Source organism: Ostrea edulis, chromosome 5 (genome assembly GCF_947568905.1).
Source record: "Ostrea edulis chromosome 5, xbOstEdul1.1, whole genome shotgun sequence".
In the NCBI taxonomy this organism is placed as follows: domain Eukaryota; kingdom Metazoa; phylum Mollusca; class Bivalvia; order Ostreida; family Ostreidae; genus Ostrea; species Ostrea edulis.
The window spans coordinates 67,290,835-67,310,898 of NC_079168.1; the positions used below are offsets into that span (position 1 = coordinate 67,290,835).

Sequence of the window (20,064 nt, forward strand, 5' to 3'; positions counted from 1 at the left end):
AGAGAGAAATTAGATTTTCCTTCATATGTGAATAGAGTGAAAAATAAGCATGTTTGTTAATGTAGAAGATGTTTTATAGGATGCTATCACAAAGTGAAACACCCCAGTTTGTATTTGCAAATTGTTGATTTTTGTTTTCATCTGAAAGGTTTTATAAGCAAAAACAAAACTTTTACTGAATTGATTCTATGTTTTCAAATTTCTTATACAATTATTATTGTAAATATTTTTTTCTTTAAGGTTAATGATGCCTTTGTCAGCTGTGGAAGAACCTTACAAGAAAAAATGTCCATCACAAACCCCTTTCTGAAATCAGCTGCCTCAATACATCCTGATGCAAAAGGACATTCATCTTCTCAAGCCAAGTGTTTTCGGTCCGCTTCGCTCCCCACAAACCCTTGGCAGATTACGCCACTAAAACCGTGGCCAATTTTTGATTGCTTCCAGGGTTCAATTTCGGAACCAATGAAAAGATTGCTTACATTCGCAAAAAAAAAACCCAACAACATGGCAGTCAACACCACGTGTTGTGTTTAAAGGATTTACGATGGACCTGTGTCGATTGTGTGGGGACCGATTACCACCAACATATCGTAGGGTTATATTTTCACCTTCGTTTATAGTTTTTAAACAACTGTCAGAAGTTCTTAATTACAGTCCGTGTCAAAATGACAGTCTGTCTCAGTATGTGTGTTACTCGTGCTTTAACAAATTAAACAAGTTGAAAAAAAAATGATTACGATTTAGAAAATAAACTGAAGACACTACAAACAGAGAAGTCTTCCATAGTGCAAGAGCTGCGTAATAAACATTATGTACATTATTCGCAACAAGCTTCCACATCGACATTTACAACATCAGCTGGAATTTCCTCTGATAATGGTGATGATTCCTCTTCTCAAACATTTGCTAGTAATGTTCTTGCGACCCCTACAAAGTTTTCAACTCGCACAAAGAGGACAATTGTCCACACACCTACCCCAAGAAAATTGAAGGTCCTATTCACCCCAAGGAAAACAATGTCGGCAACCTCTTCATGCAGAAAGCGTTTAGGACAAAATTCATTGTCACCATCGAAAGCAAAGGTTTGTTTTTCACTTTTTATGTTGGATTTTTTAGTTATATCTGTCAATTTTTATGATTGCGAATTCAAGTGATACATGTTATTTCATATGATGAAAAAATTTGTATTTAACTGATAATCTAAAATCATTTGTTTATATATGTGTAGGTGTCCTACAGAGGTCAGAATGACCAGAAAGTGAGGTCTAGAATTATCAAAGAAAAAGGGCTCTATGGTGTAGTTGTTGGACTTGTTCGAGGCAATAAGCCAGAAGTTATTTTAAACAAACTATTAAAGTTGAAAGACTTCAAAGAAAAAGCAGTCAAATCTATAACGAAGTATGTTAAAGAAGAATGTAAATTACTTTGTGGCAAAAAGGATGAATCTGTTTTGCGAGGCAATTCCCCTGATTGTTTGGCCTCTGTAAATTTTCAGAGGATCAATGCTGAATTGAGACAAAGAGCTCCTGTTTTTTCCAAATTGCTGGCAGACATTATGAATACTACAGAACCAGTGGCCTTGGTGTCATCAGCAGCTATACTGCTGCACCATAGGAATCAAAATATGTCATTGATTCACCATGTAGTTGGTCAGTTACTGGAGCATGGAGGAGCCACAGATGAAGTAATATATTTTATGTTTCATTATGAATACTGTAACCAAGTGACAAGACTTTTGTCCATTTCTTTAATTTATTATGCCAAAAGGCAGCAGTGATCTGTATAACAGCAAAGGTTCTTAATAGTATAACATGGTATAAAGAAAAAGGCAGAGTAGCGGTGTGGTCTATGCTACAGCGTAAAGTAAGAATGACGTCAGCCCTCGTCTGCACTATAACTACATCCGAAAAATACCAAGACAATCACGTTCTGACAAAATTGGAAATTAATATAAAAATAATCAATTTGCACTTGTCTACATTCTCCCCTGCTACAGGAGTAACGTCCCTTGTTACACAACAAGAAAACAAACATACAAATACTTTGCATTTCAAGAAAATGACTAGTAAAACGTTATAATCAAAACATATGTACACGTTTGTAATTGTAGTTCACATGGAGTATCTAAAGACGTACAGAACGTTTTGGCAAGTGATTAATATTACTGTGCTTCCCTGCTGTAACACGAGTACTTCGACGAGGTTTTGCAGGCGAAGGTGCAGATACAACAGAATCATTCATCATCAGGAATTCATCGTCAGATGAGCTGTCACTAGAACCATCACTATCAACACGAGTACACACTTGCGTTATAGAGTTCTGTCTGTCTGCATGGCCTCTGGCCAGTTGTGTCACAGTATCGGATGTTCTTCGTTTGATCCTAAGGTGTACCCTATTCAGAATCCGTCTGTCATCAGGAGTATCCTTACGGTAAACTTCATAGACATGCTTCTCAGGGTCAATACGTCGTAACACAACATATTCATGTTCGTTCCAGGCATCCTGAATTTTATTCCTGCCAATTACCCGATTACGCAATAACACAAGTTCCAGGTTCAAGGACATCCGAATCTCTTGATATCTTCACCATTTTCTCCCTCGTGTGTGCAGCTCTCTCAAGTTGCTCCCCTGCTTTTCTATACGCCTCCTTTAGACGTTCCACATGTTGTTCCACAAAGTCGGTGACTGGGATGAGAGACTCACACTCCTCTAAATTTAGTATGGTATCTATAGGTAACTTTGGATGTCTTCCCATCATAAGATAGAATGGGCTAAATCCAGTTGAGGCGTGGGTTGTTGAATTGTACCAGAAGAGAAGCTCTGGAAGGTGATCAGGCCATCTTCGTTTCTGTTTTGGGGTAAGCGTTCTCAACAAATCATGTAAGGTTCTGTTGAAGCGCTCGCACTGGCCATTCCCCTCTGGGTGGTATGCTGTTGTGCGGCTCTTCTTTATCTGATATATCTTGCACAGTTCTGCGATAACCTGTCCCTCAAAGTTTCTACCTTGGTCTGAATGCAGACGTTGGGGTACTCCATATCTCAAGAACCACTCTCTAACCAGAACTTTTGCTGTAGTGCTTGCAGTTTGGTCTCTAGTTGGAATTGCCACCGTAAATTTAGAAAACACATCAGTCATAATTAAGACGTTTTCACGGCCATCGGATGCCTTTTCCAGGACAGTAAAATCCATCGCTACAATCTTATCAGGCTCACTTGCTAGTAAATGGTCCATGGGGAGACTGATTTTCGGTTGTGGTAGTTTCGAAATACAGCATCGTTCACAGGTCTTACATAATTTTGTAATATCGCTGTACATACCAGTCCAATAAAATCTGGCACGAATCAGTCCTATGGTTCTTTCGATCCCTTGGTGACCAGCCTGTGTATGTAATGCACCCATCACCTGTTCCCTGAGACAAACAGGAAGTACAAGTTGTTTCAACTCTCCAGCCTGTGGATCTTTGACTACTCGATACAAGACTCGGCTTTTATCGAAAATCATCTGGTCTCTCTGGCGGAGCATCTGTATAACTAGCTTGCTTTCTGATGAACGTTCCTTCTTGTTTGGTTTCCTACTACTAGTGAAATAGTACAAGAATCTTCCAAGGATTGGGTCATTCTGTTGCATATGTGATATGTCACTTCCATCATATTTTGGGAATGAAATGGAATTGTAACAAGTGACAACTGAGCGTCCTTTCTCTTGAATGTTGCAGATTGCTGACTTCAAGGCTTCAACACGGAGGCCTTCATCAATCTTGGTGTCTATCTGGCCAACGTCTGCAAACTGAACACTACATATTGGCATTCGTGACAAGGCATCTGCCGCTGAATTCTGCCTTCCAGGCCTGTACTTGACTGTACAATCGTATTGGGCAAGCTGAGAAACCCATCGCTGTTCAGTTGCGCCAAGTTTACCACTCGTCTGGATATAACTAAGTGGGTTGTTGTCTGTGATAATTTCAAATTCGGACCCCAGCAAATAATCCTTAAATTTTTCTGTTCGGCCCACTTCACTGCCAGCAGCTCTAATTTCGCCGAACTGTATTTAGCATCATTTCTTTCCGACTTCCGTAAGGTGCGACTTGCATATGCAATAACCTTTTTACCCCCCCCCCCCTCCTGATTTTGCATCAACACTGCTCCAAGTCGAAGGAGGCTTGCATCTGTCTCCAACACAAAAGGCTTAGTGAAGTCTGCATAACCCAGACTACTGCTGGAGGTCAACCGATCTTTGAGTTCCCGAAAAGCATCTTCAGACTTAGAATTCCATAAAGTCTGTAACTTCTCATTAGCTTTACTTCCCTTCTCCTTATTGGCATCTGCAATAAGTTCATAAAGTGGCTTGGCAACCTGGGCAAAATGTCGCACAAAACGCCTATAGTAGCTGGCAAAGCCTAAAAAAGAACGAAGATCTTTCAGGGTCTTGGGTTTTGGCCAGTCTCTCACTACCCTTATTTTCTCTGATGAAGTGGAAATCCCTTTAGCTGATACAACATATCCAAGATAACTTATCTCTTCTTGAAAAAAGTGACATTTTGGGGGGTTTAACTTCAACCAGTGTTCACCAAGTTTTGAAAACACAACATCCAGTCGCTTTAAGTGTTCATCCAGTGTCTTCGAGTAGACACTTATGTCGTCCAAGTAAACCAGAAGTATCTGGAATATGGCATCATTAAATATGTGTTGCATCAGCCTTTGGAAGGACGCTGGAGAATTACAAAGCCCAAAGGGCATTCTGGTATACTCGTACAAGCCAAATGGAGTGGTAAAAGCAGTTTTGTGTTGATGACTATGATCCATAGCGATCTGATGGAATCCACTGGCTAAGTCGCATTTGCTAAACAAAGTGGATCCATGTAAGGTATCAAGGGATTCGTCGATGCGGGGGAGAGGGAAGGCATCTCGAACAGTCTTCAGGTTGAGCCTTCGATAGTCGACACATAGTCGAATGGAGCCATCCTTCTTCCTAACAATAACGACTGGGGACGCATATGGACTTGAGCTCTTACAAATAAAACCTTTGTCTAGCAAGTCTTGAATGTGTTTCTTAACCTCCTGGTATTGGTTAGGCGGGATACGGCGGTAAGGAAATGTAACAGGTACATCATCAGTAATGTTTATCCTATGAGTAATCGTTGTAGAGTAGCCCAAATCCAGGTCATTTTGGATGAAAACACTTGAATATTTCCTGAATAAATTCATTATCTTTTGGTATTGTTCCTCTGAACAATCAAGGTTATCAGGAATAAGTGATTCTACATTGAAGTTGGGTGATGTGTCCACCTCTTCTATGTCTTCATTCAACACTATTGTCTTTTCCTTAGGGGCAGTTTCTAAGAATGTAACTTTGGAGTCCTGTTGAGGCTCTATCACACACTCACTCACAATTCCGAGCCTGCTGTTTGCTTTAATCCAGACATCTTTGTTACCCAAGTTAGCAACTTGGACAGGATATACACCCGATTTTGATGCTGACGAAACACTGTTAATAAGTATGGAGTCTTGTCTTGTAGTCAAAGGTTCAATACACACACTTTTCCCTTGTAAACCACAAATGTCTTGCAAAGGTCCAATGACTCTGACCACATATATAGAATTCGCAGGGATACACACATCTTCTCTACCAGCTACTCTTGCAAATCCTTTCACTTCAGAATGATTGCTCCTCTTGAAAGCCTTTATCCAGTTCTGGATTGCTTCTCCGTTCTCTGTGCGGCGAGCGAATGTTGGACCAAAATTTTGCAGGAACAACTCTCGACACTCCCTTATCACATTCATACCAAGTAGTCCAGGGACTTCTTTTCTGTCCTGAGTGTCCTTCACAATCAGTATACCAATCCCACATATGGTACGATTCAAGGGTTTCACAGTAATATCTGTCTCTATGTATCCCACATATGGAATATCAATTCCATTCGCTGCTCTAAGGGTAATGAGTTTATCGTTTAATACTGGAATGTCATGAAGGTAGCTGTTGTAAAAAGATTCTGTAATGGTGCTGACCATAAATCCTGTGTCTAGAACGCACAAAACCCTCTGACCTCCAATTTCTATGTGTGTAGTCGGACAACTTCCTATCAGTGAGCCATTCTCCAATTCACTCCCTATTGGCCGGCTCTCGACAATAGGCAATCTGTGTTTAAAGTGACAGTCTTTGTCTTAGGACAATTTCGCTTTATGTGTCCTAGTTCATGACACTGGAAACACTTTCTTTCTTTGCTATGTGTCCATTCTTTAGCTGATGACTTAATTTTCCTTAACTCCTGAACTTCAGATCGTAAAGAAGACATCTCTTCCCTCATTTCTTTCACCATAGTCATCATTGCACTGTCAACTGAAGCTGCTTTAGCGTAAACCGTTGCATTTCTCTTGGGTGTGCGCTTAGGACCGTCAGTATTTACCTCCCTATCAAGGGAGAGAACAACCGCATCTTCTCTCAGTTCGTTAAAGGTTAGGGATGGCTAGGACCTAAGTGACTTTTTCAGTTCCCGACGAAGCCATTTGTCCAACACATTCTCAGCAAACTGATTTCTAAGTGTTTGTTCTGGTTCGGAGATAAAGTGGTGATTGACTTGTCCAATTTTGTCTAATTTTTTCATCAACACATGTGCAAAGTCTTGCAGAGACTGTCCTTCCTCCTGTTTTGTACTGTAACAGTCTGCAGTAAGCTCTGAAGCGGTCGGCTTTTCACCAAAAGTCTCCCGTAAAATATTCAACACTTGTTGAGGATTCTTTTTTGAAGATGGGGCACGATAGCGAATCTCTTCCTTTGCCGGGCCGTCTAGATGACTTATCAAATAGTCCACCTTTTCTTCATCTGAAGTTGGACGCGTCTTCAGTACACGGGAAATGTCATCCATAAACTCGTACACCGTTTGTCCCTCATCTTTCCGTCCTGAAAACTTCTCAACCTTCCTCTGCTTAGGTGTAAACACAAACTTTTGTCCAGACTCTTCCTTCTTTATTGCACCAAGCTGCAACTTTAATGCATCGAGCTCCTGTTTCAGCTCTTCCATGGTTGGTCAATGACAATCACTACTGCCTCTTGTGTCCTTGGTATCCTACCATGAAGAATCCTACCGGCGACGCCATTTGTAGCCAAGTGACAAGACTTTTGTCCATTTCTTTAATTTATTATGCCAAAAGGCAGCAGTGATCTGTATAACAGCAAAGGTTCTTAATAGTATAACATGGTATAAAGAAAAAGGCAGAGTAGCGGTGTGGTCTATGCTGCAGCGTAAAGTAAGAATGACGTCAGCCCTCGTCTGCACTATAACTACATCCGAAAAATACCAAGACAATCACGTTCTGACAAAATTGGAAATTAATATAAAAATAATCAATTTGCACTTGTCTACAAATACAATTAAGATAACATAATGTAATATTATGTATAAATCTATTAATATTTATCAATACATGTAATGCATTTTATAAAACGTGTATTTATATTATGGCTGGTCTGGATTCGATCAGTATTATTTTACAATAAGTTCATATGAAACATTCTAACTTTTACTGCATTCTTATGCAGTGTCGTAGTGAAAATTTAAGAATATTTAATTTTCAGAATATTAATGCATATCTCAGATTAATCAGTATACACAAGGAATGATAATTATAAATTAATCCAAGCTAACAATATTACAGATGTACCCTGAATCATGCCACCATATAAAATGTCATATATATATATATATATATATATTAAGCATGATATATGGTTGCATTAGGGAATGGGGTAACCATAGTGCTCAGTACTGAATTTGTAGACAATAGATTTGCTGGCATACGTAGGACTGTCTGTGGGACGTTCATCTACTCAAAAGAAACACACTTTACTGGTGGACAGACAGAAGGAAAGGATTAAAGAAACAATCATACGTCAAGTACATCAATCAAATATTCAGTACAGAATGGAGAAAACCAGAGAAATTGTATCGGTCCAGTCCATTACACACTTCACAAGGTAGTGCAACATTTCACCCATACTTTGATGTGAAATTTTCTACTAAGAATGAAAATCAGCATACAGTACTTGCAAAGACATTTATGTCATATGATTCAATAGATTCTTGCCAAACTAGATTTACAGCCCCACAAACTGTTCAGCTTCCAACACTTGACATATTTACCAGTATTGGTGTCATACATTGTCCTGCTGTCTCCATGTTCTCAGGTTTTGAAGTTAGTCCAAATTGTGGGGTGGTTCAGTCAAATAGTAAAACTACTAGACTTTACGGTGAGAAGTATATTTCTTGACTTGAAGCTCAACTAAAAGAATCTAACATTCAACCCCCATTTGATGTAATTGGTGACAACTTGGACATACTAAAATCAACATCTTCAATGACAAAAGAAAAGCAGAGAATGAGCTTTCACTGGTTTCTCTTGGTGGGTCTCCAGAGAAGAGTTTTAGTTTCAAGTTTGCCTGATGATAAACCAAAACATGATATTTTAACCTTGCCTAACCACTCATTTCTACCCAGCTCTCAAGAAATTCAAATTTTTGAGAGTAACATGGCACATCACATCTTGAAAGTTCTCACAAAACATGTCGGATGTCTAAAGCCCTTTGCACAATGTGTTCCAAAATATATCAGTCATCCTTTCATTGAGCAAACTTCCAAAAGATCAACATACTTTATTTTGGATTTGATGGACAAAAATGAAAACTTGCATGATGATATGATAAGTATTCTAGAACACATTCACCAGATATATATAGCACACACTTCTGGAGAGAATGCAGAGGTGATAGAAAGAAAAGTGTTTGGTGGTGACGTACTGACTAATGAGCGTGCATATACAGCACAGCTAGCTATGCTTAATTGTGAGACAAATTACCACAAACTGGGAGGAATTATTCATAGACCGGAGGGGCTTCATAGAATGATGAGCTTTCTACTGGTATTTTTGCATGCAATGGTTCTGTTCCAGTTTTGATTTGTTCTTGTTGTAAGTTCTGAATTAGGTCAACATTCTACACACTGTCAGCAAATTATTATTTGTTTGATAAATTACAATACCCTGTTGGTCTTATTTACCACTCCCCAGGCTCTCGAAAATAAGAAAAGTGATTATAAATCCATCAATATAACAAACAGTATTAGTGAACGTTGAAAATCACCCAACGACATGAAATTCTTACATGTACATGTGTATATACATATCAACAATACCACTTCCATTAGGTTATCAGCTGATTTTTATCATTTATTTAGAATTTTATTACATTTGATGAAAAAAGAAATTAATAATATTTCACTATTGTAAAGTATGGGAAGGGGACCCTTATTTGAAAAATTAACATACTTTGAAGAGCAATGATAAATGATAAATTATATTCAAGATAATCCTAAACCTTGATTATCATGATTATGTCACAGAAGTTTGTTGGCAGGAGAAGATGTTGGAATAGATAGTTTATTTGATGGCATGAACCATTTCTGAATTCAATAAGCTCACTTGCAATGAGCTTTTTCTGATTAAAATAATTTGTTTGTCTGTCCGAAAACTTCAATGGTGTGCATTTTCGTCCATGGACCTCCTGTTAAAACTAATTTTAGCCTATACTAAATATAATATACAGTTAAACTTTGGTACCTCGAGTATAAAGGATATGTCAAAGTGATTTCATTGATTTGGAAGTCCTAACCACATATTCTTTAAGTAGTTTACCCTCGATATCTCAAAAACTTTGGCTATTTCAAAGTTTTTTCACAGTCCAATTGATTTCAAGATAACAAGGTTAGACTATATTTAGTTTCAATTTTTTTACTGCTTGTTTCTAAGAGTGTTTCAAATTGTGAATTACTGCTTTACAAAATTACAACTGCAAAGCAAATCTTAGTGAACTTTTAGCACAGCAATTGAATTGAATTGACAGTAGAAGTCAAACATATATGCTTATTGCTTTAATATACAGCATGACAAGTTCTAATACTCATCTTTCTAAAACATTTTAGTTCAGAAATACTTTTTTTCATTTTTGATTGTTAAATTGAATTTTAGAAAATACATTAAGAAGTTCCTTTGTCATCAATTTCATAATCATTTTACAAAATGTAGCTCTCATAAATGTTTAAATTTCTACTTAAAACAATTCTTCTCTATCATGTCTATGAAACTAACATTTTCAATGCATTTTACAGTTCATATACCAGGCGTTCTACAAACCATCCTCTCCTTTTGAACAAGGGACTTTATTTCAGTTAAGAAATGTCATTCATAGAGTTGATGTCACTGGAAAAGATAGAGTTGTGGAAGCATTCAGGTATGTCTTGATAATGAGGCACACTTTAAAAATAATCCTACATGTATTGTGTGTTGCATGTAATAGTTTCCTGGGTTTTCATTTTAGAGCTCATTTTGCATTTGTGGAGGATGCTTTAGATGCATTCATTCTTTGGGCTGCAATGGATGTTATGGGTTTAGAAGACATTAGTGGATATCCTCAACAGTTTAACCCAAACACCTTACCCTTGTGTAGTGCTGAGGGCCAGTTCTCATGGTTAAAGAAGTTGGCAGATACCATTATTGACAGGCATATAAACCTACAAGGTTATACATTTTTTCTTAGGGAGAATAACTGTTCAGTATACAATATATTTCAATCCAAATTTTTTACTTTACTTTACAGAAATAATTTGTGTCAAGTTGATTTTTTTTATACCGAGAGTCAAGTGTTGAGTTCATGCATGACTGAATTGAATGTTTTTTAATCCAACTCTTAGAATCAACAGATCTTCAAGAAATGGCCCAAGCATCTACTGAGAGAGATACCCAAGATATTCTTCTTCGAAATATGTATGATGCAATTCTGAAACAATATGAATGTACATGCAGCAAGAAATACAAGACACTTGGCTACATCAAACCCACTTAGAGAAGGAGCATGACTAGCAGTTTCCGACGGAAACAGTTAAAAGAAACACATCACAAAGACAAGATTGCTGTTTGACGTGCCTCATTCATGAAAACTGCTCTTATATTAAGAGACACTTGTGATGCATACAAAATGGGTGATGGAGATAGAATATTTCTGAATGCAAAATTTGAAATGCTCTGTGCCAGTGTTGCAGGGCACACCAAATACCAACTTTGGCTGTGGAGGATGATGGCATATGAACTAGCTGTGCTTTCACCTAAGAAAGCCATGGAGTATAAGTGGAATACAACAGCCAATATCAGTGGCACTGTGGATGGTAATATTCCAAATGACAATTTGGTTGAACTTTGTGTCCAGTTGGTCAAGAAGAAGCTTAAAGAGCAGGGTGCAAACTTCACCTTCAAGAGTGCACAAACAACTGCATTAGCCTGCCAAATTCAGGAGGAATTAAAAGAGAACATAAGGCAGCAGTTGTAAAAAAAAAAAAAAAAAAAAATGCAGGAAAATCAAGAACCAGATCTGACAAGTCATCAGACATTATTCTCATGTTAAATGAAATGATTTCAGGTGGACTATTTAAAAACATTCCAGAACGACAGTTTGAAAACTTTAAGAATTTTAAGGACGTTTTTGAAAAAGTCATTCTTCACAAGCTTCATATATGGATATCGAAGCATAAAGAAATTGCATCATATGAAATTATTTGAATCTTGTTCATTGTGTATGTTTATATACGTAGACTACATCTCGTGTAAATCTCTACACAAACCATTTAACTTTGCCACAAAAATTTATTCTTGTTTATTATTGTATATACAGTGAAACTTCTCCAAACCGGCCCCTCAGAATACCGGTTCTCCCTGAATATCGGTCGATTTTCAAAGTCCCGGCAGAAATCTTAACATTTCCTTACAAAGAAAGTCTTACAAAACCGGCCACCCCTGAAAACCGGACATCGGCCACTTTTTAAAGTACATTTGTTAACAAACATGTGTAATTTACCCTTAACATACCGGCCACTTTTTGAAGACAAGAAAATCTTGGCCAAAGGTTAATTAAGATCGTCCAGGTGTGCAAATTGACTGACCAGGTATGAAATTATCCATCGGAGGTGTGAAAAACACTAGTGGCCTCTTCAATTTCTATTGTTTACCTGTGCTGTCAAGCGTGTTAATTGACACTTAGCTAATCCAAGAGACCCTTCCAAATTCTGTACAAAATGTAAAAAAGAAAACCAGTTAGGAAATTATTGAATGAATACCGTATCAAACGCCATATTGTTTCACCATACTTTCGTATGGATATAAGCGGTAGTTGATAAAGAACAAACCCATGACTGTTAATGATAATTATTAAAAGATACATTAATTTTCTTGGTTTCCATAGACTTAAAATTCCAAAGAAATATTCAAATTACAATTTCATATTTACTACTGTACTTTTTAAAAACGTCTAAACAAAATTGTTAATGACATAAGCGATGAATGTAAACAGGGTTTTTATAGGTAAGAGTAATTCCAATAATAGTCCTCTGTGTTTTCTTTATGTATCCTGTTATAGATTTTCAGTTTAAAATTAGATGACTTCAGCGAGAATATTTCTTGTAATTCATAATTATCTTTAGGTGCAAGCGGACTAATTTGATCTCCACCGATAATTGATCATAGATCACCAGATCAAAGTGAACAGTACCTACTTTGTGAATATTGAGATAAAATGTCTATAATTGCTAAATTCTCGGTATACCGGCCATCCCTCTAAACCGGCCGTTTTTTCCGGTCCGAGAGCTGGCCGGTTTAGAGAAGTTTCACTGTAATGGATAAACTATGATGAAATGATATGGTATTTGTAAATATATTCAGTGTGTAAAGAATAAGAATAAAAAATAAATGGACCAAGTTTATATACTATTCATAATTCAGAATATTAATTGTAGCAGTTACAATATACCGTATAATGTAAACATGCAACATGGTGTAAAATACACTAATGCAAGGTGACGATAACGAACAGTGATCAATCTCATAACTCCTACAAGCAATATAAAATAGATAGTTGGGCAAACACGGACCCCTGGACACACCAGAGGTGGGATCAGGTGCCTAGGAGGAGTAAGCATCCCCTGTTGACCGGTCACACCCGCCGTGCGCCCCATATCCTGATCAGGTAAACGGAGTTATCCTCAGTCAAATCAGTGTGCCAAGAACGGCTTAACAATCGGTATGAAACACGTCAGACAGCATTTGACCCAATGATAGGTTGTATTGACGAACTAGATCGTTATAACGACCATAGAATTTGCGAAATGCTGACTTCAATCGAGACTGTTGAAATCCCTGTACCATCAACTTGTTTGTCAGTAGCTTACCTCGATTTAAAAACTGACTATACCCAGAACAAGCTCTTGCATATCGAATCAGTTGAGATATATAAACACCATATGCAGGTGATAATGGAATATTGCTACATAAATGTGGGAAGTTGACGATGGAGAAGCTGAAATCATCCCGTTTGTCATACAGTTGAGTTGTCAGTTTGCCGTTAATGTCTACTTTCAATAAAATATCTAAGTATGAAGCAGAAGTGGACGACTCTGTGGTGTTCTTTATTTCGAGCTCACAGGGATATATCAAATCGACATATGAATGAAAGATATCATTGTTAATAGACAAAACGTCATCGATATATCTAAAAGTCGAATTGAAGGTCACAGCGAGAGATTTTTTCTTCTCACGTAGAAGTTTTTGAATAAATTCTGCTTCATATGAATATAAAAACAGGTCAGCTAACAAAGGAGCACAATTCGTGCCCATGGGAATTCCAACAGACTGTTGGAAGACCTGATCACCAAAGACCACGAAGATATTGTCAATGAGGAACTCTAGCATATTTTTTATTTCAACTTCAGAGTACTTGTGCGTGGAATCAGAGTGGTGTTTAACAAAGTAAGTTTTTGAATGACTGATCACTAGATATGAATATTTCCGTTTTCCGTTTTTGTTGAAGAAGCAACTGTCTATGATGTCAAAAAGTCTAATATGACTCTGTGTCAGATGATTCATACATCAAAATGTCATTAAACACGTCATCAAATATCTGAAGTACTTGCACAGCAGTATCAAACAACCAAACTGTTGCATATTCCATTACATCGTTAATGGTAAATATTTTGTGACAATTGACGAATAAACTATTGATGGTTTCGTCACTAAGTTCAGAATGGTCACCAAACAAATCTGGCATGTTACTTTGAGCTGCTTGCAGGGCTTCCAGTTTATGTTTTATAATTGTCTTGTCCTGCTCACACACTTGACGTTCAAATGTTTCCTGTTCTTGGAATAATGCTTCCATTGTTAAGAAAGCTGGATGAGTTAACTTTGGACAGCCCGAACAGTCACATGTTTTCTCACAAACATCACAACATTGGTGCTTCTGTTGAAAAATATGACTATGTGCACTATATGCTTTGCACAGAATGCTTCCTCTGCACTGATTATCCGTCTTAATCAATGACAAAACTTCTGGATCAATTTTTTTCAAATGTCCTTTGTGGTTTTTGAACATTATTAGTTCATTAGAGCATTTATCATCTCGTCCCGCCCTGCCCATCTGCTGAATGAGTGTGTCCAAGTCCCTTGGTGGACCATAATGAACGATGTTATGAAGCCCTTTAAAGTTCACTCCCATCCCAGCTGCATTTGTGCAGATGAGAATTCTGATTTGACCTTCTGTCTCCAGGTCCATCCGAATTTTTTCTTTAATGTGTTCTGATGTTTTACTATGAAACATCTGTAGCATGGTGGAACCACATTTCCTTACAAACATGCTGTAAAGTAATGCACAGTCTTTTATGCTGTCACAGAAAATAACATGTCTGGGGGTATTTCTTTTATCCTTGTTGAGTGTTTCAATAAGCCATGCAAATGTATCACTTATATCAGCATTATTTTTTACACATTGCACATTTATTTTAATGTTTGGTCTTTCAGGACTATCAACTATGCAAACAGAATCTTCTCTGAAGCATAAACTTTTCATTATTTTTTTCCTGTTCGATGGACTAGCTGTTGCAGTTAGTGAAAGTATGGGCACATTCAAACTAAGGGATCGTAACTCGCCAATCTTTGAAAAATATTTTCTGAAGGCTTCCTCATTTTTCTGCCCTTCACCCCTGAAAAATATCAGAATAACTTAATTTCTTCATCATTAGAAATTTAATGTATGTTGTAAAATGTATTTTTATCTATATTTAATTTGAACAAGTGTCCTTTTTTAGAGTTCTAATACAGTAAGAATTCTAGGTGAAAACCATCTACGGAAGTATGGAAGCTATAGGGTTACATACCATTGATAAACTGTGTGGACTTCGTCAATTACTGTCAACCTATGTCGTACCGAAAATTCGGGGTGCCTAAAGATATCTCTCCATTCGTCATTTCCAACTAAAGCTTCAGGACTTCCGAATACGAATAGGTAATAGCCCTTAGATACATCGTCTTTGCAACAATAGGACATTCCGACATATGTTGCACGGAAACCCAGTCCTGTAAGCCGATTCACTTGCTCCTTCGTAATGCTTAGTAGCGGGGAAATTATGACACATACAGTCGATTGTCCAAAAACCACTGGAGAACTCTCATAGATGAGGGACTTTCCACTCCCTGTCCTCGTACCTACGAATACATCTTGGCCCTGCTGTATGCTTTCTATAGCTTGTAACTGATATACCGTTAATTTTACTTGAAACACTTTCTCAACCTTTTCTTTTGTTGTCTCCGTCATACTTGTTTACATGTACTAAGTAACAGTATTATGAAAGCTGTCACCTGATTGGCTAGATTGTAAAGTTAAAATCCAGAACATCCGCTAGGTGTCGGCACTGTGGGCCACGGCTTTAGTGCCGTAATCTGCCAAGGGTTTGTGGGGAGCGAAGCGGACCGAAAACACTTGGCTTGCGAAGATGGAGGACATTCAGTTACATTATCTTTCCTCCAAAAGTTGCCTGGATACATTCCAAATGTATTGGATGATGAGGGAATGGAGAAATATGATCTTGAAGTGAGAAAATATCAGACTGCCTCATTGCCAGATATTGAGGATGATATGAGAATAGATCAGTGGTGGGGAATTGAACATGCCTACATATATCCTACCTGGATGCATAGACAATATCTTAGATAATCTTCCGAATGGGGAACATACATCATATATGCTTTGTGCAGATGCGAAAAAGTTGACAAGTGGCGAGAACAAAATAAGAGGAGACGTAGATATGTTTGGGTTTGAAGATGGCGAAAAATTAAAAGAACGCAAGTTGCGAAAAGACATCGAGTTGCAACATTTTCAAATAGCAAAAGCTTCAGTCAGTAACCTCGATCATTCTACGAATTCTCAACTTCTTTCCCAAAGCTAAAATTTTAGCAAAGATCTTCGACGCTGCATTTTGGATTTAAACAAAAGAGTCCGCGAATGCAGGGAGTTAGACCTGCGCCAACAGTTTGGCTTGACCAAGTTCCAAAACCTCGCAGGAGAGAGGTTGCGCGAGTCGAAATATGTATATGCCATTAGCAGCATCCAGGTATCACTGTACCAGATCAGAAAAGTTATGAGAAATGCACTCAATGAAATTTCTAATATATCTCATTTCACCAGCAATCTTGCTTGGTCGATATCCGAGTACCACATCAGCGAAAGACTTGATCCCTCTACAAGGCATAACATGATTCAACTATTAGATGAGTCGATGTTGGATGGAACCGCAATGGATTCTCGCTTCACAAAGCAAACGACAGATGCTTGGACTCAAATACGTGCCTCCGCTAGAGTAACTGGAAGTACACTACATAATGCGATTATACTTAGAGGACTGAAAGCTCAAAAACAACACTTCGATGAATTCATATTGAAGTTGTCGAGACAAACGCACTCAACTGATACCCAAATAAGACTTGACCATGGAATAGAAAACGAGAAACGTGCATTAGCTACATGTGCTTTAGTTGGAAGAATACTACCTGTTTTCTTTCCTTTATGTCATTACGTGGAAGAGGGGTGTTATATCGATTTCACTGATAGAAATGAGATTCTAAGTGTAGTGTCACCTGATGGAAGTATCAGAAATGTTGTACTTGATGAATCAGGCATTCCCCTTGAAAGAGGACAAGCTGTAGCTGCAGTGAAATTAATACCCTTTTCCATCAGAAACACATCTACCTGTACATTATGTTCTTCCCGAGTATTATGTCTGTCAATGTTTAGCTGAAATGAAAGCTATTGGTACTGACAAGCTCTAGTATTTGTCTTATTCTAAGCAATCTACAACGGCATTTATTGTGAAATTTGATCAATATCTCTGGAATCTAATCTCTAAAGATAAACGATTTGTTCAACACAGAAGAAGTCAGCAACCTTCAAGAATGAGACAAAATGTTAAAGAAATCAGAGAGCAGTTAAAAGTATTTGTGTCAGAGCAAGTATATGAAATACCGTCGATTCGAATGGCAGATATGTGTTCCGGTGTGCTATACTCGAGCCCAAATATACCTTATACTTACAGTCCTATTAACAGAGTCTTTGAGGTAAACTCTGCAGGGTTACAGCCATCTTTGGACCGTTCTATGAGTGTTTTGGAAGATGGTTACAATCCTCTCCGAGGAAAAGCAACAGAGCTCATGGTATGGGTGTTGAGTGATCGTAACAGAAACTCAAAGAGAGAGATACCATGTAGTGTACCGATAACACATGGACCCAAAGATTATAAGTTGTCATCGGAGGCAATGCATCAAGCGACATTACATGTTCTTAGTGAATGCAAAGAACGTAACTTGAAAGTAGACTCTTTTTCAACCGACAGGCAATGGATAAATTTGATGACAAGAGATGGAAAAGGAAACCCTACCACCATATATCAGTTACAGAAAGATCTTTGGAAAGAAGTCAAAAAGATAAGTAAACAGGAACTTTATAAGGTACTTGCTAGTCTTAATAAACACACCGCAATCAGTTGCAAACAACATCAGGACAATCCAAAATGTCTCGTCGTAGAGAGTGGAGCCAGAGCTTTCTCTAGCGCGACAACAAACATGAAAGTATTCAAAGCAAAAAAGAGTGGTAAAATTCCAGAGGATCGCGATGAGGAAGATCAATCACTTGTTGAACACCATAACTCTGATTGGTTGTTCGGGGAATTGCTACGAAAGGTAGAGGAAGATGATGAGTCAGATTTGGCACATGCAATAGGGATTGTCGAAAATGTTATGCAGTATTTACGGGACCAAGGGAATGGTTCACAGGAGTCTCACTTTGAGAACGTTGATGGTTCCTCGCGTGCCTCTTATGAAAATAATGAAACAGAGGATCTTTTAACATTCGACGAAGATACGATTTCAACAATATTGAGACATTTTGATGAGAACGATAGACTTCGATCAAAGTGGTCAAACCGTGACAGTTCCTATTTGAAAGGGCCCATTCATAATGAAATTCAAGACGCTACTTTGACACATTTGTCGTGAAAACAAAACTTCCTATTCAATTGCAGAAAACAGAGAGGAAGCGGTCTTGGTCAAAAGAAAAGAAATATGACCTTCTCCATCGCATCACAGGAAGTGCACAGCAAAGTCCACCATCTCTGACAATAAGGAAGAGAAGACATATTTCTATCCCTTCACTTTCATCGCTTGCTTGTAAAACAGTTCAATCAAAGCTAATGCCAAAGGATGTTCTTTGTGCTGCATTTGCTCAATATATTTTTCCAGAAAGAAGAAAACAGTGGATTGAAAAATCTACTATTAATGATGCTCATCTTATCGGTTTTGATGACAAGGTAAAGTTTTGGTACTCTGTTCCTGAATTTTGCGAATCAACTGGTAGTGTTCTCGCAAAAAGTATAGATTACTCACACAATCTGACTCATCTACGCGTGAGATCAAACACAACAGGGGTATTTGGTATTGGACCAGAAGCCTGGAAGTCATGTGCGAAATCTGGAGAAACGCCACTGAAGGTATCAATGGTAGAGGACTTGCTTGACAAACAAAGTGTTTTGAATGCAAAGACGAATTTCTCACTAGAGGTTGAGCAGTGGATGAGAAGAAATTGTTATTATGGATCTGCAAATATCACATCCGTAATAAGAACTTGGTACTCAGCTTGTGATGATCCTGGGATTTCTGCACAAGAGCGCGTTCAGAAACTTATCGAAATGAGACAACTGCTTCTGCACGGAATTAACTTTGAACGATTCCCTCCTGCTACTATGTATATACAGAGTGTTCCTATTGTAACATTTGAAGGGCTTTTAATCGATATAGATACAAAGCTTCAACTTTACAGCATAAGTGGTCCCTACAATATTAGAAGCGTTGGAAGTTTAAAGTCAAAATATCAAGGTCATTGCTGCTTTCACCTTCTACATTGTGTGAGAAGAAGGCATAAGTGTTTTCGAACAGTTCGTATATCTATACTACATCTATTCCACTTAAAATCAACTAAGTCATTAACATTGTAAGAAAAGTAGAAAAATAATGGGGGTGATCACAAAGTGAGATTAAATTCACCTTTCCCTGGGATTTACCAAAGAACTGGGTCCTACTTAAACATGAGACTCGAACATCTTAAGAAACACATGATAATGACAGAAGAACATTCAGCACAGATTTGTAAAATAGTTTATCATAAGGAATCAGGGCATTCAATGTACAACATGTGCTTTACTGATTGGTTCTTAAAAGCGTCATCACCGGAGAGTATGAGCATACTCTGTTCTATTCATTTTATTTTATAGTGACCATGCCTTTAATGAGACAGGTCGGAAACACGTGGCAAGACGAATAAAATATGGTACAGTATCTTGACCTTCGGTCCCGTCTAGAGAAGCCCTTCCAGTTCGACAATGGCATCGAAGGGATGAATCAAAAATTCTAGCTACTAAAAGACTTGGAATAGAATTCACATAACTAATCTAAGATTGATTGATTGATTGTTTAACGCTCGAGAAATTTTCACTCATATGGAGACTGATTTAAGACAATTATCCTATTTGTTATATGATTGATATAGTGAACTTGATTTCCATGTTCTCATTAATCTTTATTTTAATAAACTGATTACATAAATCACAGCTGCCGGCTTGATGATTAGGTATAATAATAATAATGATAAAAGAT

General features: G+C 37.8%; 1 protein-coding gene and 1 pseudogene across 1 annotated transcript; one reads left to right on the plus strand and one right to left on the minus strand.

Annotated features, from left to right (window-relative positions):
* The first annotated feature begins 1,019 nt into the window (after positions 1–1,019).
* On the plus strand, positions 1,020–12,754 carry LOC125660277 (uncharacterized; annotated as a pseudogene).
* Positions 12,755–13,930: 1,176 nt separating this feature from the next.
* LOC125660396 (uncharacterized) lies at positions 13,931–15,679 on the minus strand. The gene is made up of 2 exons (XM_056166138.1): positions 15,243–15,679; positions 13,931–15,068 (listed from the first exon to the last, which is right to left on the minus strand). The coding sequence occupies exons 1-2, from the start codon at positions 15,677–15,679 to the stop codon at positions 13,931–13,933; spliced, it is 1,575 nt and encodes a 524-aa protein (XP_056022113.1).
* Between the last annotated feature and the right edge of the window lie 4,385 nt (positions 15,680–20,064).

Excerpts from the sequence above, each read along its gene's own strand:
- LOC125660396 (XM_056166138.1), bottom strand. The coding sequence starts at position 15,679 with ATGACGGAGACAACAAAAGAAAAGGTTGAGAAAGTGTTTCAAGTAAAA. Across the intron at positions 15,069-15,242 it reads GTCCACACAGTTTATCAATG|GGGTGAAGGGCAGAAAAATG; the intron begins GTATGTAACCCT and ends GATATTTTTCAG.